We start from the raw sequence: 27351 nt of genomic DNA on the forward strand, positions 1-27351 counted from the left end.
ACGCGGTGACGTCATTGCGTACGACGAGCATGCGCTCGTCACATCCGATGCTGTCGCGCCATCTTGCTGCACCCTACCTATGCCTAGGAAGCTACCGCGCATGCGTCAAAGTAATTTTGCGCATGTGCGGGTTTCCACAGCGACAGGTATGTATACAGACGCTCGGGCTTCTCATCTGGAAACAGGCCGACAAGAATCTCGACGAGAAAATAGAGAGCAGGATCTCTATTTTTTTCGACGAGATTCTGGGCAGATTTCCAGACGAGAAACCTTAAAGCCTCGTACACACGCTCGGTATACTCGGCAAGAAAGCTCTGCCAGCAATTTTCTTGCTGAGAAAACCGAGCGTGTGTACGAGGCTTTAGGCACTATTCCTCCCAACTACTCCAACCATGAGACAACATTTCTTACACTGAACGCTGACGGGGGACTTTTCCTTGAAACTTAGGTGAAAAGAAATCTGTGAGTCTTGTCAGTCTTACTTCTTGGTGTGTCCTCCTCCACTGCTGACAGGTTCATTCCTTGCTGCCACAACCTTCACTTTTCTTTTTCTGATTTCAGTGCCATTGAGTGGCCAGTGCACAATGCACCTCCCAGTCCCACTCATCCACACCAAAGTTACATTATCTCGTCACTCTGCTCTAAGGATCATTTAGGGCTTATGCCCTGTACACACAAGCTGTTTTCCCATCGGGAAAAAAAAAACAATGGTTTTCCCAACGGAATTCCTCTCAAGCCTGCCTTGCATACACACGGTCGCACAAAAGTTCAGTGAAATTTTGACTGCCAAGAATGCGGTGATGTAAAAGACTATGACGAGCCAAGAAAATTAAGTTCAATGCTTATGAGCATGCATCAAATTGTTTCCGAGCATACGTAGGAATTTTGCGCGTCAGGATTTGTACACACGATCAGAAATTCCGAACAGTTTTTTTCCTGATGGGTAAAAAAAGATATCTGCTCTCTTTTTTTTCCCGGCAGTTTTCCTGTTGGAAAAAGTCCGATGGAGCATACACACGGTCGGGATTCCCGGCTAAAAGCTCTCATCTGACTTTTTCCGACGGGAAAACCGGTCGTGTGTACGGGGCATTACTGTAGGTGGTAGCTCAGAAAAACTGTATTTGTTTAGAAATCACAGTGTGGAGTTCAGTTGTTAAAGCGGAGGTTCACCCTAAAAACAGGTATATACCATTCCATCCAGCCGACATGTACAGTATGCTGTTTTTTTTCTTCTTTTCGCTGTACATACCGCCGTATAGCTATTTTCCCCCCCAGCTTCCGGGTAGTGGATCCCGCGGGAGTGGGCATTCCGATTCAGAGACTAAGTGATTGACGTGATGACAAAAGCTTCCACCCGGCGCATAATGTGCGTCACCAGTTTCCGAAAGAAGCCAAACGTCGGTGCGCAGGCGCCGTATAGCGCCGACTCGCAGTTGGGCTTCTTTCGGAAACTGCTTCTTTTGGAAGCTTTTGTCAATCACTTAGTCTCTGAATAGGAACGCCCACTCCCGCGAGATCCACTACCCAGAAGACGGGGGGGGGGGGGGAATAGCTATACGGAATGGTATATACATGTTTTTAGGGTGAACCTCCGCTTTAAATTCCAATTTAGATAAACCAAAATTCTGTCAAGTAATGTGTTTGTGCAACTTCAGATCCTGAGGGTTAGGTATTCCTCTTTAGTCGGCAGTGGTGTGTAACGTGTCCACATCTTACTGAAAGTGAAATGCTGCGGTCATTAAGCGCAACATTTGTGTTGCTTACTTGAAAAGCTTTTTTTCTGAAGCTGATATAGGAAGGCTTCTAATGCCGCGTACACACGATTGGAAATTCCAACAGCAAAAGTCCGATGTGAGCTTTTGAACGGAAATTCCAACCATGTGTATGCTTCATCAGACTTTTGCTGTCGGAATTTCCGCCAACAAAAGATTGAGAGCTGGTTCGCAACATTTTCCAATGGAAAAAACTCCTACCGGAAAATATAATCGTCTGCAGCAATTCCAACGCGCAAAATTCCGACACATGCTCGGAAACAATTTGACGCATTCTTGGAAGCATTGAACTTAATTTTCTCGGCTCATCGTAGTTTTGAACGTCACGCGTTCTTGACGGACGAAAGTTCATAGAACTTGTGTGACCGTGTGTGCAAACCAAGCTTGAGCAGAATTCCATCGGAAAAAACATCCAGGGTTTTTCCACGGAAAATCCGATCGTGTGTATGTGGCATAAGCTTGTAATGCTGATCATTTGGTCTCAATAAGTCCAAAGTCAATGTACCAGAACAAATATGCAGATCAAGGAAACCCATACAGACTTAGAACTTCTGGGGCCAGATTCACGTATCTGGGCGCATCTTTGTGTGGGCATAGCTTATCCTATTTATGCTACGCCGCCGCAACTTAGACAGGCAAGTGCAGTATTCACAAAGCACTTGCTCCGTAAGTTGCGGCGGTGTAGCGTAAATGGGCCGGCGTAAGCCCGGGTAATTCAAAGTAGGCTGGTAGGGGGCGTGTTGTATGGAAATGAATCGTGACCCCACGTAAATGACGCGCCTAACGAACGGCTCATGCGCAGTATCACGTTGAATTTTCTCCCTAAGTTACGCCGGCTCAATGTTTAGTCGACGTGAACGTAACCTACAACCCATCCCCATTCACGGACGACTTACGCAAACAACGTAAAATACGACGATGTTCCGACGTCCATACCTTAACATGACTTACCCCTGCTTTATGAGGGGTAAAGTTACGCCGGTCTTACGTGAACAGCGTATATTAATACGCCGGGCGCAAGTACGTTCGTGAATCGGCGTATCTAACTCATTTGTATATTCAACGCGGAAATATACGGAAGCGCCCCTAGCGGCCAGTGTAAATATGCACCCCAAGATACAACGGCGTAAGAGACTTACGTCAGTCGTATCTTGGCAACAGTGAGGCGTATCTGATTCTATGAATCAGGCGCATAGATGCGACGCCTCACATTCAGACTTACGACGGCGTATCAGGAGATACGCCGTCGTAAGTCCTTTGTGAATCTGGGCCCTGATCTACATACTTGGTTTGGGTCAGCAACATACAAAGTATTGGAGCCAGAGGGTCAGAAAAACAGCCAGGTAGGTAGCTCAGCAATGGCAGTTTCCATATTTGTCTCAATCTTCTTGAGAAATTAAAAGGCATACTATAGTCATTACTGAAAATGAAAAGCATAAGGGGCACATAACTTACTCTCTCAAGGTTTCAGTTTTTCGTTCTAGTCTAGTGTATTAGTCCATTGAAAGTGGACCCCGGCCAAAGATGTTTTTTTAAAGCTTGGATAGAGTGGGAACAGTGAGGACCTCCATTATGTTTTAATTGAAGCTGTGCCCCCCGCTGGGTAAATTTCTACCTACTTCGTATAATGAAGACACAGCAAGATGTGATGGATATGTTCACAAAATGAAGGGAAATCCCACCTTTTGCCCTGGTTCACACTGGGCTGCGGGAATGAAGCCGATTTCACTCCCGCCGGCAGTCCCGATTTCGGCCGCGATTTAAGAGATATCTGTGCAGGTTTCTGCACAGATAAGATGTCTATGTAAATCGTGGCCCGAAATCGCAAAAAGTAGTACAGGAACTACTTTTTGAAATCGATGCGGCGTCGCACCGATTAGGACAGTGTCATTGCCGGCAAATGACGCCGATTTGAGATGCGATTTCACATGTGAATCGTACCCAGTGTGAACCTGGGCTCAGAGACTATTCTTGTTCTGGTGACAACTCAAAAAACTAAGTTGAGTTTAGTGAATTTTTTCAGGTTCAGTAACACTAGTTACCTCTTACGAAATCTATCCTGCTGATTGCGCCTTAAATACACTACCATACACAGTTTACCAGGAATCATCCAAGATTTGAACCGTTAATGGGCAGGCTGGATGTACCAAGTTGATCGATCAACTTGGGTACAACCAGCCTGCCAGATTCTCTTACAATTATCTGTAGCGGCTGCTATAGCTGCTAGCGATAATCACTGTCTTCCCCCACACCACACGCCCCTCTCCCCTACCAGGAGCACATAATTGCTCAGCCAGAAGGATTCCCCTGTCAGCACTGTCCGTGTTGATGGGGGAATCGTGCGAATTTCGAACTGTGTATGGCTTGCCTAAGTGTAAAAATGACAGGGCCTCTTTCCAAGCATGATTAGCTATGACCTAAATAAGGATTATTTACCTGAGCCTGAGATGTTTGCGCTGCTGTACAGTGACATCATTGCTGGGAACAGGGCCCCCATCTGGAATTATGGGGCCCCTTACAGAACTTCAGGCATCGGCCCCCCGGGGGGGGGGGGGGGTGGTGCTGCTGCCTCAAAATTGAGATGTGGGGGGCCGTAAATTGAGAAGCGGGGGGGGGGGGGATGCCGCCGCAACGGGCGCCGTCGGGTGCTGGAAAAAAAAAAAAGGGACTCTTGGGCCCTTTATATATATAGTTTCTTTTTATTAAAAGACAAAACAAAAAACAAAGATTATGGGCGGTGGTGGTTGGTTGCCATGCGGGGCCCTGGGAACCTCCCTAATGACGGCCCTGGCTGGGAATATGCAGCTTCTATTGTGCAGGAGATCAACCCGTCTGCCCAGCAGTGCTATTGTGCAGGAGATCAACCCCTCTGCCCAGCAGTGCTATTATTAAAGTGTTACTAAACCCACAACAGTAAAATCAGTCTGTATATGCAGTAAATCATGCTTGTTATATTGCCTGTGAAACCTAAGGGGTTAGTCTTCTGCATTATGTAAAAAGGCTGTTTGATTCTGTCTCCTCTGATCCTCCCCTCCTCCTTCCACTGTCCCCAATATACTTCCTGATAATACAGAGCCAGGGAACAGGCTGCACATGCTCAGTTTGCTGTGTTTTTTCTTAGAAGGGTGCATGTGATCAGCACAGGGCTAATTAGCATTATCCATATAGAGGGTCAGGGGTCCTGCATTCTGAGAGGACAGTCAGTGCATAATTAAAACTCCTCCTACAAGATTTAACCAGACACTCATAGAAGTCACAAGACTTCTATATATACTGCTGATAAGAAAAGGTATTTAGCAGTTTATATTTACTAAATAAATGCATTTCCATGTTCTGTGTATTGTGGGAGACCAGTATAGTGAATGCAGGGTCCTGGGATTAGTAACACTTTAAGATCCGGAGCCAAGTGCTGGAACATGCATACCAGTGCTCAACCCAGAAGAATGGCTCCAATAATGGACCCCAGAATTATATTTAACTTGTGGGACCGTCCCACCGGATCAGGTAGAGTTGGAGTGTATGCAATTGCCTCCTTAGAATCCCCACAGTACAGGTTCAGTCTAGTTCTTGACTGGAGAATAATGAAGGTAAAAACACGTAAGATGTTAAAATATATTTTTCATATGTTCAAGAAAAAAAACACAACCCTCAAGATTTTTATAAAAATGGCAAACACTCAAATCATCTCAAGTTAAAGCTAAAATGAAGATGCTACACTTTATACAAAAATCATCCATCATCTTGTACTCTTTGTAATGCATCTTTCAATCGATCCATGATGTCAATTGGACCCGAGTAATTATTGGTTTCCAAGTCTCCTAACATCTTCCTATATTGAAGTGGTAAATCATTCTGCTTTGCTCCCATGCACAAGACCTGCCAGAAAGAAAGAACATATATGCCATTTTAATACCCCTGTTGCAAACATCATCTACCTAAACTTGTCACTGTTATAGTACAGGGAGGGGGAAGGTAATATTAGCGGGAAAGAGCAACTTATGCCTCGTACACAGGACCAGTTTTCCCATCGGGAAAACTGACATGACAGCTTTTTGCTGGGAAAACTGGCCATGTGTATGCTCCATGGCAACTTTCCCGACAGGAAAACCGCCGGAAATCCCAGCGGGAAAAATTAGAACATGTTCTCTTTTTTCCTGTCACGATTCCCAGCAGTTTTCCTATGGGAAACATTGCGGTGGAGCATACACACAGCCGGATTTCCCGGCCAAATCTCTCATGGCAGTTTTCCAGCCAGGAAAACCGGCCATGTGTAGTGGGGAAAAAGCTGCAGAGCCGGTTCTAGTCTTTCCCCTCCGGTTTCCCGGCAGTAGAAAGTCCGCCGGGAAACCCGTACGTGTGTACGGGGCATTACAAAGAAAACTTGAACAGGCAAAGTCACCTTAAAATGTTATATAGGTTGTCCATTCACACTTTGTCAGACCTAGATAGTGATAAGTTGGAGGCGGACATTACAGAAGAAGAGATTGAGTTAGCCATCAGGGGGTTTCCTCCACATAAAGCTCCTGGGCCCGATGGGTTTACTATTGAGTAATATAGACAACATATTATCCTACTGGCTCCCAGGCTCCGATGACTTTTCCATTCACCATTTAGAAAATCGGGTACTCCCCCCCCCCCTCTTCACTGGAAGCTCATGTAATCTTACTTCCTAAACCTGGCAAGGACCCGTTAGAATGTTCGTCATGTAGATGATTGCCCTCCTAAATCAAGATCTGAAAATCTTAACAAAATTGTTGGTGAATAGATTGTCCTGGGTCATCATCACGTTAGTAGACATTGGACACGGGATTTATGCTTGTGAAGTCTACTGACACTAATTTACAAAGACTGTTTACACATTTACAAGCTGAACATGAGCAGTCTGGGAGCAGGGTCGTGCTTTCTCTAGATATGGAGAAGGCATTTGACTCTGTAGATTGGACATTCATAGCTGCTGTGCTGGGTAAAATGGGATTTGGGCCTAAGTTCTTGACGTGGATTACTCTATTATATAGTAATCCAGCGGCTGAGCTGCGTATTATAGCTACAACGTCAGATTTTTTTCCGGTAGACAGGAATGACCGCTATCTCCCTCCCTATTTGCTTTGTTAATCAAGCCTCTGGCGATAGCCCTGTGGGTCTCTCGGGAGGTTCGGGCACTTGAGATTGGAGGCATTCGTGAATGCACTGCTCTCTATGCACATGACATGTCTTGCTAAAGAAGTTGAGAGGAAAGGTGGTGGACTGACCAAGCATGTCTCCAGACCTAAACCCTATTGAGCATCTTTGGTGCATCCTCAAATAGAAGGTGGAGGAGCGCAAGGTCTCCAACATCCACCAGCTCTGTGATGTCGTCTTGGTGGAGTGAAAGAGGACTCCAGTGGCAACCTGTGAAGCTCTGGTGAACACAATGCCCAAAAGGGTTAAGGAAATTAATTGTTGCCACACAAAATATTGACACTTTGGGCCCAATTTGGACATTTTTACTTAGGGGTGTACTCACTTTTGTTGCCAGTGGTTTAGACATTAATAACTGTGTTGAGTTATTTTGAGGAGACAGCAAATTTACACTGTTTTTTTTCCCGACGGAATACCTTCCAAGCCTGCCTTGCATACACACGGTCACACAAAAGTCCTGTGAACTCTTGGCTGCCATCAACGCGGTGACGTTAAAGACTATGACGAGCCGAAAAAGTGAAGTTCTATGCTTCCGAGCATGCGTCAAATTGTTTCCAAGCACGTGCGTTTTTTTACCGTCGGAAAAGCATAGAGACGAACGGTTTTCCCCGCTAGGATTTTTTCCATCTGGCAGTTTTCCTGTGGGGAAAAAGTCAGATTGAGCATACACACAGTCGGGATTCCCGACGAAAAGCTCTCATCGCAGTTTTTCCGACAGGGAAAACCGCTCGTGTGTACGGGGCATCATACAAGCTGTACACTCATTACTTTACATTGTAGCAAAGTGTCATTGCTTTAGCGTTGTCATATGAAAAGATATAATTAAATATTTACAAAAATGTAAGGGGAGTACTCACTTTTGTGAGATACTTTATGTATTTTAAGCCTCAATAAATTACCTGCTTGTACTGAGGAGATGTCAGTCCATACACACACTGATTCATCTGATAACATCGGCAAACAAGCTCTCCGTCTGCTGTCTGGACATTGATCTCTATTGGTTTATACACACCCCCATCAACCCCCTCCTGGCTATAAGAAACAAGAAAACAGTGTTTATTACCACAACTTCAAGCAATAATGATGCTAAAAAAAAAAAAAAAAAAAAAAAAATAGCTCCACTCTATATACTGTGCAATATTTCAAAAATAAAAACAAATACTGAACCATGGTTAAACAGTGCTGTGTTAAGGCCCTTTCACACGGGCGGATCAGTATTGATCCGCTCTGTGTGTCCGCAAAAGCTCAGCGGGGATCCTCCGTAAAATCCCGGCTGAGCTGACAGGGCGGTCCCCGCACACTGTGCAGAGACCACCCTGTCTTTCCTCCTCTCTCCCCTATGGGGGAATCGGATGAACACGGACCGTGTGTCCGTGTTCATCCGATCCGGCAGACGGAAGAAAAATAGGATTTTCTTCCATCCGCAAATGCGGATCTTTGCGGAGGCGGACGATTACAGGTGTCAGCGGATGGTCATCCGCTGACACCTGTAATCACATAGGGACCAATGTATGTCCCGTTTTCATCCGCAACAGACGGATGAAAATGCGGACATACGGTCTGCACGTGTGAAAGGGCCCTTAGGGAATTGCTTCCCCAACACTGCCCCGCCTCTCAGCCAATCAGGGGCACCGGGTCTGGTTACCGGTCACCTGATTGGCTGAAGCGACATTGAGGGAGCGTGGAGAAGATGGCTGACCCGAGGAAGGCAAGTACTGGGCTGAGGGGAAACAGGCTGCATTTGGGGGCGTAAACTAGCTGCATTTGAGGGGGACAAACTGGCTGCATTTGATGTTTTTTTTTTCAGTTTGTTTGCGCCCCCCAAAAATTTTGAGCACCAGCCGCCACTGCCTTTCCACTTCAACAAAGCTTTAGATTTAGAAGATTCGTTTTTGCTACGCAGTAGAAGATTAAAATGCCTTTTTGGGCTTTGGTAGTACGTGATAGAAAGCGCCACACCCTAGGGCAGTGATGGCGAACCTTGGCACCCCAGATGTTTTAGAAATACATTTCCCATGATGCTCATGCACTCTGCAGTGTAGTGGAGCATCATGGGAAACATAGTTCCAAAACATCTGGGGTACCAAGGTTCGCCATCACTACCCTAGGGTGTAGGCGCACTTCTGGTATGGGAGAGGACAATAATGGTTAATACGAAGTACAGGCTCTCCTCACCTAATGACCAGGTTCTGTTCCAACGAATTGGTTGTTAAATGAGGAGCCACAAGTAATCATCATCATTATTATTATTATTATAATAAGCATTCTTAACTACTGTACTGAGAAAAAAAAAAGGTCTAAAACACAAAACTCCATCTCAATAACGTTGTTTTAATTCGTACAAGTATAGAACACAACCAAAAATTCTGTACTGTACAATACAATGTTGTACAGCGTGTCGTTCGGGTGGGGAGAACTGGTTGTAAGTCCGAGCGGTCGTTAAACAGGTAAGTTGTTACAACGAGGATTATCTGTAATGTAAAGTATGTTGTGGGCGGTAAATTAAATCTGCTTACTTTGGTACGAATTTTGATGCGACTTTGATCCACATGTAAAGTCAGATTAAAAATCACCCCAAGAGTTGCATCAAAGTCACACTCCAAAGTCGCACTGGAAGTCATGCGACTTGAGACGCGATAAAGTGAATGGAGCCTTTAGCACAGCATGACACAATTTGCATAAAATTACCTCGTTCACTTACATGTCTAAAGAGTCCAAGCTGGAGATATTCAGCTTCCATACAACTCCCCAGACCTCATCTCCTTGGCTCTCCACCACTGTAGCTGCTCCTCCATGCCACCTTGTGTTCCGATTGCCTTTGTGGGATCCAAATGCAAGCCTGAAGTCCTATTATTAATAGAATATGGAAATTAGTTATGAATACTCCCCACTGGACATCCGCATGCACAAAAATTACAACAAATTCCATAATGTTCTAAAAGACTTTTGCAGTGTTTTCAGAGAAAGTTACTTAAGGGAACTCACAGGTATGACAACCACCTGACGTGCTTATTTTTGACGGCTTAAAACTATGGCTGGTACATGACTCAGTTTGGCCAGCCAGTATTAGAGTGATCAATTGTTTGACCAGGTATCTTCAAACTGTCGTTCGGGCTTTAGGGGGGCTGGACTGTGGCCAGTCTGAGTAGAAAATGCTCCGGCATCAGTGGGAGTAAACAATGCCCCATCATTGGTTTTAGTGGGAGGAATAATGACCCATTGTTCGTATTCAAGGGAGGAATAGTGCCCCATCATTGATGTCTGTGGAAGCAATGGTGCCTCATCATTGGCATCACTGGGGTGAATGATGCCCCATCATTGGCATCAGTGGGGTGAATGATGCCCCATCATTGGCATCAGTGGGGGCGAATGATGCCCCATCAGAGGAATTAGTGGGGTAAATGTTGCCCTATCATTGTTATATGTGGAAGGTATGGTACCCCATTATTGGTGACAGTGGGATGAATGGTGCCCCATCATTGTGTCTGTGGGAGGAATAGTGCCCCATCACTGGTGTCAGTGTTAGGAATGGTGCCCCAAGGACCAAATAAAGGCAAGCATAGTGCCAGGCTGCAGTTTGGAGACCACTGGTTTAGAAAACCTATCCTGATTGTTTAGTCCTTTAATAAACTGATGTTATTCTCTGCTTGTCTCCATTCACATAAATCAGAGGTCTCCAAATTGTGGCCCAGGGGTCACATACGGCCCTTTGCTTGCTCTTATACAGCCCTTGGGGCATTATTTCATCCACTGATACCAAAAATGGGCAAGTAATTCCCCCCCCCCCCCCCACTTTCAACAGTGAAGAGTTACAAATCCTCCCAATGACACCAACGATGGGGAACAATTTCTTTCAATGACCCAACAATGGGGCCCAGTGATACCAACAATGGGACACAAATCCTCCCACTGAGATCAAAGATGGGGCATCGTTTTTTCCCCACTGATGTCGGGACATTTTCTACTCCCAATGGCCAAACTCCGGCCCCCTTAAAGTCAAAAGTACATTAAACTGGCCCTTTGTTTAGTAAGTTTGGAGACCCCCGACATTAAATGATGGTAGCCTTCAGCAGACAACTTGCAATAATCTAGAAGTAGTTAGACACATTCAACTAGACGTGTTCTGTAATGTTGAAGAGGTTTCACAAGTTATGCAAGCAGCTTCTCCTTTTCATGAACTTCTTCAGGTTAAAACTGAAGAAGCCATTTGGATAAGCTGTGAAATCCCTTCAACATTACAGAACAAGTCCAGTTAATTGTGACCATTTTCTAGCTATACAATGACCTGAGTAAATAAGAATTTTCACAGATATATTGCATTAAAGATAGCTGGTGAAAAAAGTCCATGGGCAGCTTAAGAGTCTGTGAGCCCTAATGCCGCGTACACACGATCGGAAATTCCGACAAGAAATCCGTGGATTTTTTTCCGACGGAATGTTGATAAAACTTGTGTTGTATACACACGGTCACACAAAATTCCAACCGTCAAGAACGCAGTGACATAAAACACTACAACGAGCCGAGAAAAATGAAGTTCAATGATTCTGAGCATGCGTCTGAATGATTCCGAGAATGCATGTTTTTTTTGCGCTTCGGAATTGCATACAGACGTATGTAATTTCCAACAAGAACTTTTCAAAAGCAAAATGACAGATCCTGGTACATATTATTATGATCTTGTGAGAATAGGAAGAAATTTCCAACGCCAGTTATCCACACACCCAATTCCAGCCTTATGCCGTGTACACACGATCGGATGGTTTGGATGGTTTTTCCACTCAAGCTTGGCTTGCATACACGCGGTCACACAAAAGTTCTCTAAACTTTTGACCGTCAAGTATGCAGTGGCGTACAACACTACGACAAGCCGAGAAAATTAAGTTCAATGCTTCCGGGCATGCGTCGAATTTGTTTCCAAGCATGCGTCAGAATTTTGCACGTCAAAATTGCTACAGACGATCGGATTTTCCGATAGGATTTAAGAACCAGCTCTCAATCTTTTGTTGGCGGAAATTCCGACAGCAAAAGTCCGATGGAGCCTACACACGGTCGGAATTCCCATTCAAAAGCTCACATCGGACTTTTGCTGTCGGAATTTCCGATGGTGTGTACGCGGCATTAGAAATAATAATAATAAAATAAAAAAAAGGCTAACCTAGTTACATAGCTACTGGTTAACTTGTCTAGTTAAAGTCTGTTAATTATCACTGAGATAACATCTCCTTCATTTGTTATAGATCATTGTTAACCATCATTGCATTTACTGCCAACGTGAAATATCAAAGAATATCCAAACTAAAAACAAGAGTTTTATATATTGAAGCTAAACAGTCCCTAGAGCAGTGGTTCTTAACCTGGGTTCGATCGAACCCCAGGGGTTCGGTGAGTGAGTCTCGGGGGTTCGGCGGTACAAGGTAGGGGCGGACGGGTGCCCTGGGCGATACCATTTAGTATAGGAGGGGGGCGCAGCCGCAGGTGAAGCTCTGCCACGGCCGCCAGCGGCACTGTACAAATTGTGTGCCGAGTGCACTCCTGCATCCGGGACCGTCACCTCCCGGCTCCCTTTCCTGTCTGCTGCAGCCTGTTTACTCCCCCTATGAAGGAGTCTCTTGGTCCCTTCCAGCGGCGTGACGTCACTCCACTCACGGCCGGAAGGGGGGGACTCGGAGCGCTGCGCAGAGAGCTGTGTGTTGGCGCTGCCTGTGACGAGCTAGAGAGGCAAGGACTAGTCTCGAGGAGCCTGCCTGACTAGTGGAATTCGAACCTAGCAGTGTGCTAAAAAAAAGACTACTGAACGTGTTTAAAAGTAAGTAGAACCTGTTAAGAGCATATAATTAAATAGCTGGATTGGGGGGGAGGGGAGGAGGCTGACTGAGGTGAGGTGACCAGCACTTTATTAATATAAAATGGCAGACAAAAAAAATGTTTTTGTGTTATTTTAAATGAGCCTTCTCTGACTAGCAAAAAAAAAAAATATATAATAATAATATATATATATATATATATGTAGCGCTGACATTCTTGTATATTGATGTGTGTTTGCATACTTTAATACAACGTCTATGGACATTGCTATGTTTAAGTATTTGGAGCCATCTAGTGACCAAATACTGGTAATGCAGAGAGATGTTTTGTTTAGTATTTTGGTTGCCTTGGAGACGAGGAGAGACCCAAATACTGGTAATGCAGAGAGATGTTTTGGGTTGAGGATTTTGGTTGCCTTGGAGACGAGGGGAGACAGGAGTGTAAACAAAAGCCTTCTGGATGCGGATGCCGAGCTGCTGGGGAGCGAAAGGCTGAGCTCGGAGAGCTAGAGGACAGTGGCCGGATTGCAGAGACCGAGAGACACTCATCCGAGCATCAGAGAACCGGATCCATCCAGCGGAGCTAAACAGAGCTGACGGAGAAGCAAGTTGCAGTCACAGGACCCTGAACAAAAGTTACTACCCGGAGCTCCGATCCAGTGGGTGAGCGGGTCACGACCCACAGTTTGCTAAGTTTACACACAGTTAGACTCATATACAGGCCTCACTGAGATTTATAGTTCCACAGAGGAGCAGAGGAACTGAAACTGAGAAAGCTTGAGGCCTATTTAATTTGACATTTTAAGCGATTTTAAAATAGTTGTTGCAGTTACACCAGGAGCATTTTCACTTCAATTTGACTCATCAAAACTGTGGATTACAAATCACTTTAGCTAGCGAAGAAAAGAAGATCCAAGACCAAGTACTTTAAGTGAGATCTCACGCATAGCTAATAAAGTAGGGGGAGCTCCCAGGTATAAAATGTTTATGTATACTGTTTTCAAATAGCTTATGTTTAAATCAATTGTGCTGTCGTCTTACGTTGGGATGACAGCACAATTACTGTAATCACTTATTTTGATAAAAATATATCTCTGGTTAAGTATCCAGTTGTTGTGGCGTACTGTTTTTCTCACTCCAAATGCAGTCAGTGGATCCTGGGGTTATAATACAGGTATTTTGTATTGTCTTACATTGTATTGTATTGCATTGCATCACAGCTGTGCCAAGGGGATTGAGTCAAGTTAGTGGGGTTTATTAGTAGAGTGCAGGCCCAAATTAAACCAGCAGCTCCTTCGGGGGTCAGTGCTACACGTGGGGGCTCGTCCGGGATTCCTGTCACTCTACAAGCAAGCCCGCCCCTTCACACTATCATGGACCCCATCAAAGTAGTCCAATGGTGCGAAGCAGAAGGGACACGCTCAGAAGCGAGCGTGGTCATTGAACTTCCAGGGAGCAACTGGGGAAAGAAACAAATTAAAGAGGTGGTACAAGCATTGTCCCCGGACAGAAAGGCTTACGTGGTCGCAGTGAAACCCGATCCTGGGACCGACTGCACCTATGCACTGATAGAGTGGGAACGGGATGTCCCTGAAAACTTCCACGGTGCCAGTATAAAATTGTCCGAAAAGACAGAGTTCCATCTGACACACCCCAGCAAACATGAAGGGCGCTCTCCCAGTCAAAAGCAGTTAGAACCTTTAGAAAGGAAAGCAGAGGCTGCTGTTAAATCACTGGCAGAACGACAGCTGGCTGATCTGAAGCGACAGTACTGTAACATACAGGAGAGGTTTCAGGAGACCTCCAGTATGATAGCTGAACGCATTAATGGGTTACGTGTCGTTTTGGAGGACCAGAAAGATGGCCAGATAACGCCCAACACTGGGAAGGTACTGAAGAAACGCACCCAGGGCCGCTTGCAGGAAGTAACCATCCGGAAGGATTTCCACATTGACGGCCAGATAGGAGAAAGAGGGCAGAAGGACAAACTGTCCTACACCAGCCTCCTACACCAAATAGAGTTGGGGCTACAGAAAGGATATCTGGAATTGGAAATTAGAGAGGCTGTAATCCATGCCATCAGCCCAGGTTCAAGTGTTAGGGGCATGTTGGAGAGGAAGAGTGGATTGACCTTGAACCAGCTAAAGAGGATACTGAAAAGCTATTATGAGGAGGAAGATGCCACTGAGCTGTTTTATCGACTGATAAATATGACACAGGATAATAGAGAGACTCCTCAGAACTTCCTATTTCGGGCCATTGAGCTCAAGGACCGCCTGCTGTTCACATCAAAGGAAGAAGGAAATGGAGAGCATTTTGGAGCCGAGCTAGTTAAGAGGAAATTTAGGAGATCTGTGACTACGGGATTGAGGAGTGACTATATCAAGCTACAACTGAAGCAGTATTTGGAAGATCCCTCAACTCCGGATGAGGTCCTCATTGAGAAAGTGAATGAAGCGGATAAAATGGAGATTGAGAGGGACCAAAAACAGGGGAAACTTCAACCTCCTAGCACCACAAGTGCTAAAATACAGCAGATAGGTGTCCCCTCAGACACTCAGGAACTTAATGTATTGGCAACAAGCGTTGAACAGGGATCATGGCTTTCACCTATTCACCACCTACCCGTAGGTCAGACTGAACTGGAGAAGCTGTTCCAAACCCAGAAAGAAATACTGGAGATGATGACCATGTTGATGATTCGTCTGGTGAAACCCCAGACAGAAGAAGTCCTGCCACTCAAGGCTCCAGAGACTCCTACCATTAACCATCCTATGAAACAAACACAGAGAGTCTGCTTCAAATGTGGAGGAGTAGGACATCTCAGGCGAGTGTGCCCAAGCCCAGTAACTGAAACAAAATCCAAACAACTGGGGGAAAAACTTCAGAGGGCCCCAGTGAAGGAGTCAACTGGGCGCCCGGTTGCAATAGCGAACTCCACACCGACTCATATACCCCTGACCACTGAGGTCACCAACAAGCCAGGATGGAAAAGAGAGAGACCTCTAAAACCAAAGGCGAAGGTACAAGCCACCAGGCAGGTCAAAGGTACTGCAATCAGTGGATTTCCCCCCAAGCTAGTGGGACCCTCCCCAATTGTTCCCATCCAAGTAGAGGAGATTTATACGAAAGCCCTGCTGGACACTGGAGCCCAAGTAACCTTACTCTACAGGGATTTCTATGACAGACATCTCAAGCACCTGCCGTTACAGAAATTGGAGGAACTAGAGATATGGGGATTAGGCACCCAGAACTTCCCATATGATGGTTACCTGCCGGTCAGACTCACCTTCGACCCAAGTACAGCAGGAGAGGCTGAGACTTTCGACACCTTGGCCATAGTGTGCCCTCGTCCCCCAGGGGCTGACAAAAATTCCCTCATCATTGGGACGAACACTGACTTGGTGAGGAGGCTACTTGCACCGCTTGTGCTGCAGAAGGGGACCCTCCCCACTAAAATACATCCAATGTTGGCCCAGACATACCGAGACCTTAGACAGGAGGAAGAGGCTCCTGAAGAGGGAGTGGGAAAAATCTGGCTCCTGGATAGGGAAAAGAGGTTAGTCCAGCCAGGTGAAGTAGTCTGCCTGAGAGCCTCCGTCAAGTTAAGCTGGAAAAAACCAGGTCCTTTCATTGTCCTTGAAAATACAAGCCAGGAAGAAAAAAAGGGGTTAGAACTTATCCCTGAAGTATTGCCCACCAGGGCATTAAAGAGGACTCACGGCAAAGTTCCAGTCAGTGTCCGCAACACAGCAGCTGTGCCAGTGAGGGTGCCAGCCAGACTACAGTTAGGACAGGTCAGCCCAGCAACTCCAGTCGCAGCATGTGGTTCGACGGAAGGACCAGCAGCAGAAATCCCTGTAGAAGAATTCTGCCCAAAGAATACGCCTCTTACTCCTGCATGGAGAGAAAGAGCTAAAGCCCAACTTCTGAGATGGAGGGCAGCTTTCTCAAAAAGTGAATTTGATGTGGGTTTGGCAAAGAGTGCCACCCACCGAATTCGACTGGAGGAAGACAAGCCGTTTCGTGAAAGGGTTAGGCGAATCCCATTGGGAGATCTGGAAGATTTGAGGGAACAACTGGCTGAACTCAAGAGGACTGGCATTATCCGGGAGTCCAGGAGTCCTTATGCCTCCCCAATAGTGGTGGTCAGGAAGAAGAACGGGTCCCTACGCCTATGTATCGATTACAGGACCCTGAACCGGAGGACCATTCCTGACCAGTACACCACACCTCGGATAGAGGATGCTTTGCAGAGCCTGTCGGGAGCGAAGTGGTTCAGTGTGCTGGACTTAAAGAGTGGGTATTATCAGATCCCCATGTGCCCTGAAGACAAAGAGAAGACCGCTTTTATCACCCCAGTCGGATTCTTTGAGTTCAACCGGATGCCGCAAGGCCTGTCTGGGGCCCCAGCAACGTTCCAGAGGTTGATGGAAAAAACAGTGGGTGACATGAACCTACTTGAAGTACTAGTTTACCTGGATGATGTCATCGTATTTGGAAGAACGTTGGAAGAGCACGAAGAACGCCTGGAGAAGGTCCTGAAGAGACTTCATGATGAAGGTCTGAAGCTCTCTATGGAAAAATGCCAGTTCTACCAGCCCTCAGTGAATTACCTGGGACACATTGTGTCTGAAGAGGGAGTGGCAACCGATCCCAAGAAGTTAGAAGCTGTCACTTCTTGGCCAAGGCCCACCAACGTGACTGAACTCAGGTCATTCTTAGGTTTCTGTTCGTACTACAGAAGGTTCGTGGAGGGGTTCGCTAAAATAGCCCACCCACTCACTGAGCTCCTGAAGAAACAGGAAGAAGTTAGTGTAAGCCCAGATCAGTCAAGGAATCCAAAAGAAGGGCCCAGAAGGAAGAAAGAGTCCATCCAGGACCAGTGGACTCCAGGATGTGAGGAAGCCTTCAGACAATTGAAGTGGAGCCTTACCACTGCTCCGGTTTTGGCATATGCAGACCCTGCCAAACCATACGAGTTGCATGTGGATGCCAGCCATGACGGACTGGGAGGAGTGCTCTATCAAGAGCATGAAGGGCATCTGCAGCCGATCGCCTATGTGAGCAGAAGTTTGATTCCTGCCGAAAGAAACTATCCGACTCACAAGCTTGAATTTCTGGCTCTGAAGTGGGCAGTGGTAGACAAGTTGAAGGATTACCTTTATGGGGCTGAATTCGTGGTAAAGACGGACAACAACCCCCTCACATACCTGCTCACCACTGCAAAGCTGGACGCCACCGGTCACAGGTGGCTAGCTGCTCTCTCGGCATTTACCTTCAGCCTGAAGTACAGACCAGGGGTTGGTAATCGAGATGCGGATGCTCTATCAAGAAGGCCTCATGACCCCCGAAATCCATCAGAAGACTGGACTCAACTTACTCCAGAGGGGGTAAGAGCCCTTTGTGAAGGGACAAGTCTACATGGTAGAGGTGGGGCCAGAGCTGAAGAAGTGGGAGTATCCTCAGCGGGAGTACCCAGGTGCTATTGCAACGTCTCCCAGGTTGTACAAGAGGGTCTCCCCAAGCTATCCAGAAAGGATCTCAGGAGAGATCAGGAGGAAGATCCACTGTGTGGGCTGGTGCTGAAGGCATTGGAACATCAACAGTCTGATGTGCTGCAGAAGAGCCCCAAGAAGGAAGCCCAGCTGATACTGAAAGAATGGGATCGGTTGCAGTTGCAACAAGGGGTGGTCTACCGAAGGGGCCCCTCTGATGATCCAGAAGCAAAGTGGCAGCTGCTCCTGCCGGAAAAGCACAGAGAGAGGGTACTGATTGCTTTACACGATCATCATGGTCATTTGGGAGCAGAGAGGACTTTCCAACTAGTAAGGGACAGGTTCTACTGGCCTCACATGAGGAAAGAAGTGGAGAGTTACTGTCATTCCTGCCTCAGGTGTATACAACGAAAGACATTGCCCCAGAGGGCTGCCCCAATGGGCCATTTGGAGAGCCAGGGACCAATGGACCTGGTCTGCATAGACTTTCTTTGTTTGGAATCCGATCTGAGTGGGCAGGGGGACATCTTGGTGGTAACAGATCACTTTACCCGTTATGCCCAAGCATTTCCTACTAGAGACCAGCAAGCAACCACAGTAGCAAAGACTCTCGTGGAAAAGTTCTTCGTCCATTATGGCTTACCTCAACGGATACATTCGGACCAAGGAAGGGACTTTGAGAGCAAATTAATAAAAAGACTGTTGGATCTACTAGGCATACAAAAGTCCAGGACTACTCCTTATCACCCACAAGGGGACCCTCAACCGGAAAGGTTCAACAGGACTCTCCTGAATATGTTGGGGACGTTGACTGCGGAACAGAAACCCCATTGGAGTAAACACATTACTGCACTGGTTCATGCCTACAACAGTACCAAAAGTGACGCCACTGGGTATTCACCTTACAGATTGATGTTCGGCCGTGAAGCCCGATTACCAGTCGACCTGGCTTTTGGTTCCTCCTTGGATCACACATCAGAGACCTCCCATAGAGGGTATGTGGATAGGCTGCGGAGGAGCCTGAAGATAGCTTACGAGCAGGCTCAAGCCACCTCGAACTCCAGAGTCAACAGGAACAAGAAAAACTTTGACCTGAAAGTAAGAGTTCAGGATCTTCAACCAGGTGACCGGGTTTTGCTGAGGAATCTAGGCATCCCAGGCAAGCATAAGTTGGCTGATCGTTGGAGATCACAGCCTTATGTTGTGTGTAGGAAGCTTCCAGGGCTCCCAGTGTATGAAATCAAGCCAGAAGGAAACACTGGGCCAATAAAAACCTGGCATCGGAATCACCTTTTACCTCTCACTGAGGCAGTCAGGATAAGCACAGAGGAGGAATTCCCATCCACATCCACCGATGTGTGTAGGCCAATAACCAGATCTCAGCCTGCACCCTCTACAGATGAAGATGAGGAAGTGGAGATGAGTTGGCTGTGGCCTCCGGAAACTTCAGAAACAGATGCTGATATCTCTTCAGAAGTAGAGGAGGATAATAAAGGAACTCTCAGGGCAGAGGCCCCAGAATTTGTGCCGGCAACTCATCTTGCAGAAGAGCCCAGTACTCTTATTTACTCTCCATTTTTAGTCACTGAGAGGAGGGATGACGACATTTGTCAAAAAGGAATGGATACCCCGAAAGTGCAAAGAGCAAAGAGAGACATTCGCCCACCACGCAGACTGACTTATGATACATTGGGCGAATGCTCTGAAGCATCTCAGTTTGTCAGCAAAAGAAACCTTGAACTGTCTGGTCCCTCTACTTTTGATTCAGTAAGGGACAACCCCACCTCACCCCTTGGCACATCTGTACCAGACACAGTAGTATCAGCTGTGAGTGCACAGGATAGCTCCCCATCATATGACAATTGGTGGGAAGCTCCTCTGTCTGTATTGTATAACCGTATAGAGGCTAAAATGCAGAATAGAGTTAGCAATTTGAACCTCTTTGGAGGACCAAAGAGATAAAGTAGGGGGAGTATGTAGCGCTGACATTCTTGTATATTGATGTGTGTTTGCATACTTTAATACAACGTCTATGGACATTGCTATGTTTAAGTATTTGGAGCCATCTAGTGACCAAATACTGGTAATGCAGAGAGATGTTTTGTTTAGTATTTTGGTTGCCTTGGAGACGAGGAGAGACCCAAATACTGGTAATGCAGAGAGATGTTTTGGGTTGAGGATTTTGGTTGCCTTGGAGACGAGGGGAGACAGGAGTGTAAACAAAAGCCTTCTGGATGCGGATGCCGAGCTGCTGGGGAGCGAAAGGCTGAGCTCGGAGAGCTAGAGGACAGTGGCCGGATTGCAGAGACCGAGAGACACTCATCCGAGCATCAGAGAACCGGATCCATCCAGCGGAGCTAAACAGAGCTGACGGAGAAGCAAGTTGCAGTCACAGGACCCTGAACAAAAGTTACTACCCGGAGCTCCGATCCAGTGGGTGAGCGGGTCACGACCCACAGTTTGCTAAGTTTACACACAGTTAGACTCATATACAGGCCTCACTGAGATTTATAGTTCCACAGAGGAGCAGAGGAACTGAAACTGAGAAAGCTTGAGGCCTATTTAATTTGACATTTTAAGCGATTTTAAAATAGTTGTTGCAGTTACACCAGGAGCATTTTCACTTCAATTTGACTCATCAAAACTGTGGATTACAAATCACTTTAGCTAGCGAAGAAAAGAAGATCCAAGACCAAGTACTTTAAGTGAGATCTCACGCATAGCTAATAAAGTAGGGGGAGCTCCCAGGTATAAAATGTTTATGTATACTGTTTTCAAATAGCTTATGTTTAAATCAATTGTGCTGTCGTCTTACGTTGGGATGACAGCACAATTACTGTAATCACTTATTTTGATAAAAATATATCTCTGGTTAAGTATCCAGTTGTTGTGGCGTACTGTTTTTCTCACTCCAAATGCAGTCAGTGGATCCTGGGGTTATAATACAGGTATTTTGTATTGTCTTACATTGTATTGTATTGCATTGCATCACAGCTGTGCCAAGGGGATTGAGTCAAGTTAGTGGGGTTTATTAGTAGAGTGCAGGCCCAAATTAAACCAGCAGCTCCTTCGGGGGTCAGTGCTACACATATATATATATATATATATATACATATATATATATATATATATATATATATATATATATATATATATATATACAGAGCTTTTTTTCTCAGAAAATAGGTGCAGGAACTCAACCACGACCCCGTTCAGATTTCACAAACAGTAGAAGGGTCTTAAAGGGGCATTAAATACCAGGATTGCATTACTTACAGAGTGCAGAGTTCAGGGGGGGTTACACACAGAGTGCAGAGCTGTCACTTGTAAACACAGAAACCAGACTTCTGTGTTTACAAGTGATTGTGGTGAGCAGGCACCAAAGGGTCTAAGCCAAAGGTGGTGGAACTGAGTTCCCCCAAGTTCCCCCAGAAAAAAAGCCCTGTATATATATATATATATATATATATATATATATATATACACAGGGCTCAAAATTTCAAGTCCTGAGCTACTAGCCAGGCCTCAAGAGTTACTCGCCACCAGTTGCCCCACCTAATTCATACACTGCCCTGCGCCTAATTGCACCCGTAAACACGCCCTCGTAGATTATCTCATGGAATGACAATGTTTTATGCAGAATCAAGTTACAAAATTATATATTACCAACAACAACTTTAACAAAATGGGACAGGGCACTGGGGGCAGACCAGAGGGACAGGGCACTGGGGTCAGACCAGAGGGACAGGGCACTAGAACTGGGTCTCTTCCCAATTCTCTTGCTGTCTCCTCTGCAACTCCCATCCATCCTCTCTCTCTCTCCCATTCATCTCATCATCAGGAGCCTGTGTGTGCGGCTCCACGCTTGCATGTCCCCACTCCTCCCTTTTATTCAGGCTGGCAGAGAGGAGAGGAGGTGCAGCACAGCGGGAGGGAGTACAATCCAGCGCTGAGATCCACACAACTGCACAGCCATTGACACCATAGCACAGCGTACACTGACAGCGCACAGCACACATTGAGACCAGTCTGTTCACAGTGCTCAGGCTAAACTGTTGGACACCTACATAGAGCACAAGGAGAAGAAAACTGCACAAACTAGAAGGCTGCCGCTCTCATGTCAGGGCAACTTTCAGTAAGCGCTGCACCGGAGTGGTAATTTTTGCAGTCCTCCACCTCACTCCTTACTTTCTGCTCTCCAGCTACATTGGTCGGGGTCCGGGGGAGGGGGGCAGGCTCAGAGAGGTCATACTGTTAGGTCCCATGGCTTAATGAGAATTGTAAGGAGAGCACCTGTGTACTGCCCTGCCTGTGCGCGGCTCACCAGACTACTTTTCCCGAGCATGCACCTTTCCTCTTCGGCCGCCAATCTCATCGGGACTCTAAGTGTAGGCACAGATTGGAGGAAGATTGGTCATGCAGCCCTGTCATCACTCGCCCCCAGCTTAAATCCACTCGCCAAATGCTAGTAGGCGAGTGGAAATTTTGAGGGCTGTATATATATATATATATATATATATATATATATATATATATATTTTTTTTGGGTGAACCCCCGCTTTAACTGATATAATAAACAACGGTTATTTTCCTTCCAAACTGTCTTTAGTAAACCAAATTATTTTGCCCACTTCTCCCATTCAACCGACATGAAGATAGAAAGATTTGCTTGTAGTCCTGTCCTGGGGTGGCAACTATGGATTCCTCCTTAGACACAGTAGAGAAAGTGAATGTAGCCACCCAGGGACAGGGAACTGTATTATACACTATGGGCCAGATTCACAAATGAGATACGACGGCGTATCTTCTGATATGCCGTCGTATCTCTGTTTCTATCTATGCGACTGATTCACAGAATCAGTTACGCATAGATAGCCATAAGATCCGACAGGTGTAATTGTTTTACACTGTCGGATCTTAAGATGCAATACCGCGGCCACCGCTGGGGGGAGTTTGCGTCGTAAACCAGCGTCGGGTATGCAAATTAGGAGTTACGGCGATCGCTACGTCGCCGCTAGTCTAGTTTCCTGTCGCAAAGTTAGTCGTTGTTTTGGGTGCCTTAACTTTACACAGCCCATGTTAAAGTATGGCCGTCGTTCCCGCGTCGAAATTTAAAAAATAACGTCGTTTGCGTAAGCCGTCCGGGAATACGGAACTACGCTACGAGCGTCGCCGTTCAAAAAAATGACGTCACTTCGCGCAAAGCACGGCGGGAGTTCGGAAACGGAGCATGCGCGGTAGGTCCGGCACGTGCCTAATTTAAATGGCACACGCCCATTTGAATTGGCCCGCCTTGCGCCGGAGGCCGCCGGCGTAGGTTTTCATCGCAAGTGCTTGGTGAATCAGGCACTTGCGATGAAAAATTGCGGCCCGAGTTCCAGGTGCGTCATCCACCTTTAGGGTGCGCGCATCCGCGGGTCCCATCCTCGTGGCCAGTCGGGTCGAGGCTGTGCACCTCGCAGAGCCTTTCGTTGATGAATAAGGGGACCCCAGCGGCTTGCTGGGTTCCAGATCCTAAGCTGGAGGCTGAACGGTGGGGGATTGGCTCGGGAGAACCTGAGTGCAGAGGTTGTCTGTGAGGCCTGGACGATCCACCGGGGATCCGATCACCGCGCTACGTGACAGGTATTTTTCTCTTGCTGTCAGTGGGTGATCCAGTAGAACAAAACTTACTTACAAGGGTGGCGACGTTTAAATTATCTGAGCCGAGAGCAGGCTTGCTCTCTATGTTTTTTTTGATATCCAAGGCCTGTCGCTACAAGTCCTTCCTACGCATCAACCTTTTTCCTATACTGTGTGTCCTGTTGATGTTGGCCTTGTTGGCGCTGGAATAAAGCATTAAAAAAAAACCCTCACGCTACCTGCTGGACACTTGTTCTTTTATCCACACTCACAAGCATCGCCATTAGACAGAAGAATTTGGTAACTTAATACGCCGGTCCCAAATTAACCAGCGGCTCCTGCGGGGGTAGCGCTACATACGCTTGGATTGTGAATTTGGTAATTTCCTTTATAAAAGGTTGGTTGTATATGTGACCCTATCCTGTTGTCTTTGGATAATAGATAAGAAAACTGCTGGCCCACATTGAAAAAATGTCATCGATGTGTTCCACCCTTAGGCCTGATTCACACTTATGCATTTTTTGTGCGTTTTGCACTACAGTCCATTTAACATGGTTTCCTATGGAACACGTTCTGTGGTGCAAATCTGCAATATGAAAAAAGCAATACAAAAGCAGAGGTGTGAATCAGGCCTTAATGGCCCATGCACACCAGAAACTGTGCATTTGTGTCACCCTACAATACACAGACATCTGTCTCTGGAATAATTCTCCTATAATAATACACTGTGCTATAGAGGAGGAATAATGAGATTCCCCTGTGATCCCTGTGCTGTGTATCCTGTGACTGGTCACCAATTAGCTGCTGGCTCATTGTACATCAGTCTTTCCTAGAAACCACCACCTGCACACAATGCAATCCAGCACAACCATACACACTGAGCTACATAGACTGTACTAGCAGCACTCCATGCTGGGCTCCCCCAGATCACATGTGATGGTCTCCCATACCACCTACATGTCATGGGCTCTCATACTACCTACATGTCATGGTCTCCCATACTACCTACATGTCATGGGATCCCATACCAACCTACCTACATGTCATGGGCTCCCATACTACCTACATGTCATGGGCTCCCATACCTACCTACATGTCATGGGCTCCCATACCTACCTACATGTCATGGGCTCCCATACCTACCTACATGTCATGGGCTCCCATACCTACCTACATGTCATGGGCTCCCATACTAACCTACATGTCATGGGCTCCCATACTAACCTACATGTCATGGGCTCCCATACTAACCTACATGTCATGGGCTCCCATACTAACCTACATGTCATGGGCTCCCATACTAACCTACATGTCATGGGCTCCCATACCTACATGTCATGGGCTCCCATACCTACATGTCATGGGCTCCCATACCTACCTACATGTCATGGGCTCCCATACCTACCTACATGTCATGGGCTCCCATACCTACCTACATGTCATGGGCTCCCATACCTACCTACATGTCATGGGCTCCCATACTAACCTACATGTCATGGGCTCCCATACTAACCTACATGTCATGGGCTCCCATACTAACCTACATGTCATGGGCTCCCATACTAACCTACATGTCATGGGCTCCCATACCAACCTACATGTCATGGGCTCCCATACCTACCTACATGTCATGGGCTCCCATACCTACCTACATGTCATGGGCTCCCATACCTACCTACATGTCATGGGCTCCCATACCTACATGTCATGGGCTCCCATACCTACCTACATGTCATGGGCTCCCATACCTACATGTCATGGGCTCCCATACCTACCTACATGTCATGGGCTCCCATACCTACCTACATGTCATGGGCTCCCATACCTACATGTCATGGGCTCCCATACCTACCTACATGTCATGGGCTCCCATACCTACATGTCATGGGCTCCCATACCTACCTACATGTCATGGTCTCCCATCCCTACCTACATGTCATGGTCTCCCATCCCTACCTACATGTCATGGGCTCCCATACCTACCTACATGTCATGGGCTCCCATACCTACATGTCATGGGCTCCCATACCTACATGTCATGGGCTCCCACACCTACCTACACGTCATGGGCTCCCATACCTACCTACATGTCATGGGCTCCCATACCTACATGTCATGGGCTCCCATACCTACATGTCATGGGCTCCCATACCTACATGTCATGGGCTCCCATACCTACCTACATGTCATGGGCTCCCATACCTACCTACATGTCATGGGCTCCCATACCTACCTACATGTCATGGGCTCCCATACCTACATGTCATGGGCTCCCATACCTACCTACATGTCATGGGCTCCCATACCTACATGTCATGGGCTCCCATACCTACCTACATGTCATGGGCTCCCATACCTACCTACATGTCATGGGCTCCCATACCTACATGTCATGGGCTCCCATACCTACCTACATGTCATGGGCTCCCATACCTACATGTCATGGGCTCCCATACCTACCTACATGTCATGGGCTCCCATACCTACATGTCATGGGCTCCCATACCTACCTACATGTCATTGGCTCCCATACCTACCTACATGTCATGGGCTCCCATACCTACATGTCATGGGCTCCCATACCTACCTACATGTCATGGTCTCCCATCCCTACCTACATGTCATGGGCTCCCATACCTACCTACATGTCATGGGCTCCCATACCTACCTACATGTCATGGGCTCCCATACCTACATGTCATGGGCTCCCATACCTACATGTCATGGGCTCCCATACCTACATGTCATGGGCTCCCATACCTACATGTCATGGGCTCCCACACCTACCTACACGTCATGGGCTCCCATACCTACCTACATGTCATGGGCTCCCATACCTACATGTCATGGGCTCCCATACCTACACGTCATGGGCTCCCATACCTACCTACATGTCATGGGCTCCCATACCTACCTACATGTCATGGGCTCCCATACCTACCTACACGTCATGGGCTCCCATACCTACCTACATGTCATGGGCTCCCATACCTACATGTGGCCCCATACAGGGCAGCCCATTGCATGATCCGTATTCAGAAGATCAGAGATCACCTTGAGCAGAGCCGTGCAGTGGAATGAAGCGGAGGGATTGTCCAGCAGGATCCTCTCTTTCAGTAGGTTGCTCCCATAGGCGAAGTAATAGAAGGAATCTTCTCCAGGCTGGAGACCGGCGGAGTCCTTCCTCTCCGTGTCCATCCTCCCTGTGTACATGTATGGAGAACTCCGGTTGTCAGCACGACACCATCTGTCATCATCACAGCCCTACTGTACTAATGTAGTACATGACACCTCCGGGATTCGCCCAGGGGCGTGTCCCTCTCTGCCGACCAACACTGCTCTACTGCGCATGCTTCCTACTCACACTGCACAGAGACAGACAGATGCAGCATGGTCAAAGTGCAGTGGACACAGCCTCTTCCCCACAACCTTTCATCAGTACCTGTGTATTATCCCTCTGATCACTAAGAGCATCAT

General features: G+C 46.8%; 1 protein-coding gene across 1 annotated transcript; it reads right to left on the bottom strand.

The window, feature by feature from the left end:
- Nucleotides 1-5370: 5370 nt before the first annotated feature.
- On the bottom strand, nt 5371-27206 carry GGCT (gamma-glutamylcyclotransferase). Its single transcript, XM_040323601.1, has 4 exons — nt 26929-27206; nt 9652-9797; nt 7850-7982; nt 5371-5648 (listed from the first exon to the last, which is right to left on the bottom strand). The coding sequence occupies exons 1-4, from the start codon at nt 27085-27087 to the stop codon at nt 5502-5504; spliced, it is 585 nt and encodes a 194-aa protein (XP_040179535.1). The 5' UTR covers nt 27088-27206; the 3' UTR covers nt 5371-5501.
- Nucleotides 27207-27351: the final 145 nt, after the last annotated feature.

This window comes from Rana temporaria, chromosome 9 (assembly GCF_905171775.1).
Source record: "Rana temporaria chromosome 9, aRanTem1.1, whole genome shotgun sequence".
Classification (NCBI taxonomy): domain Eukaryota; kingdom Metazoa; phylum Chordata; class Amphibia; order Anura; family Ranidae; genus Rana; species Rana temporaria.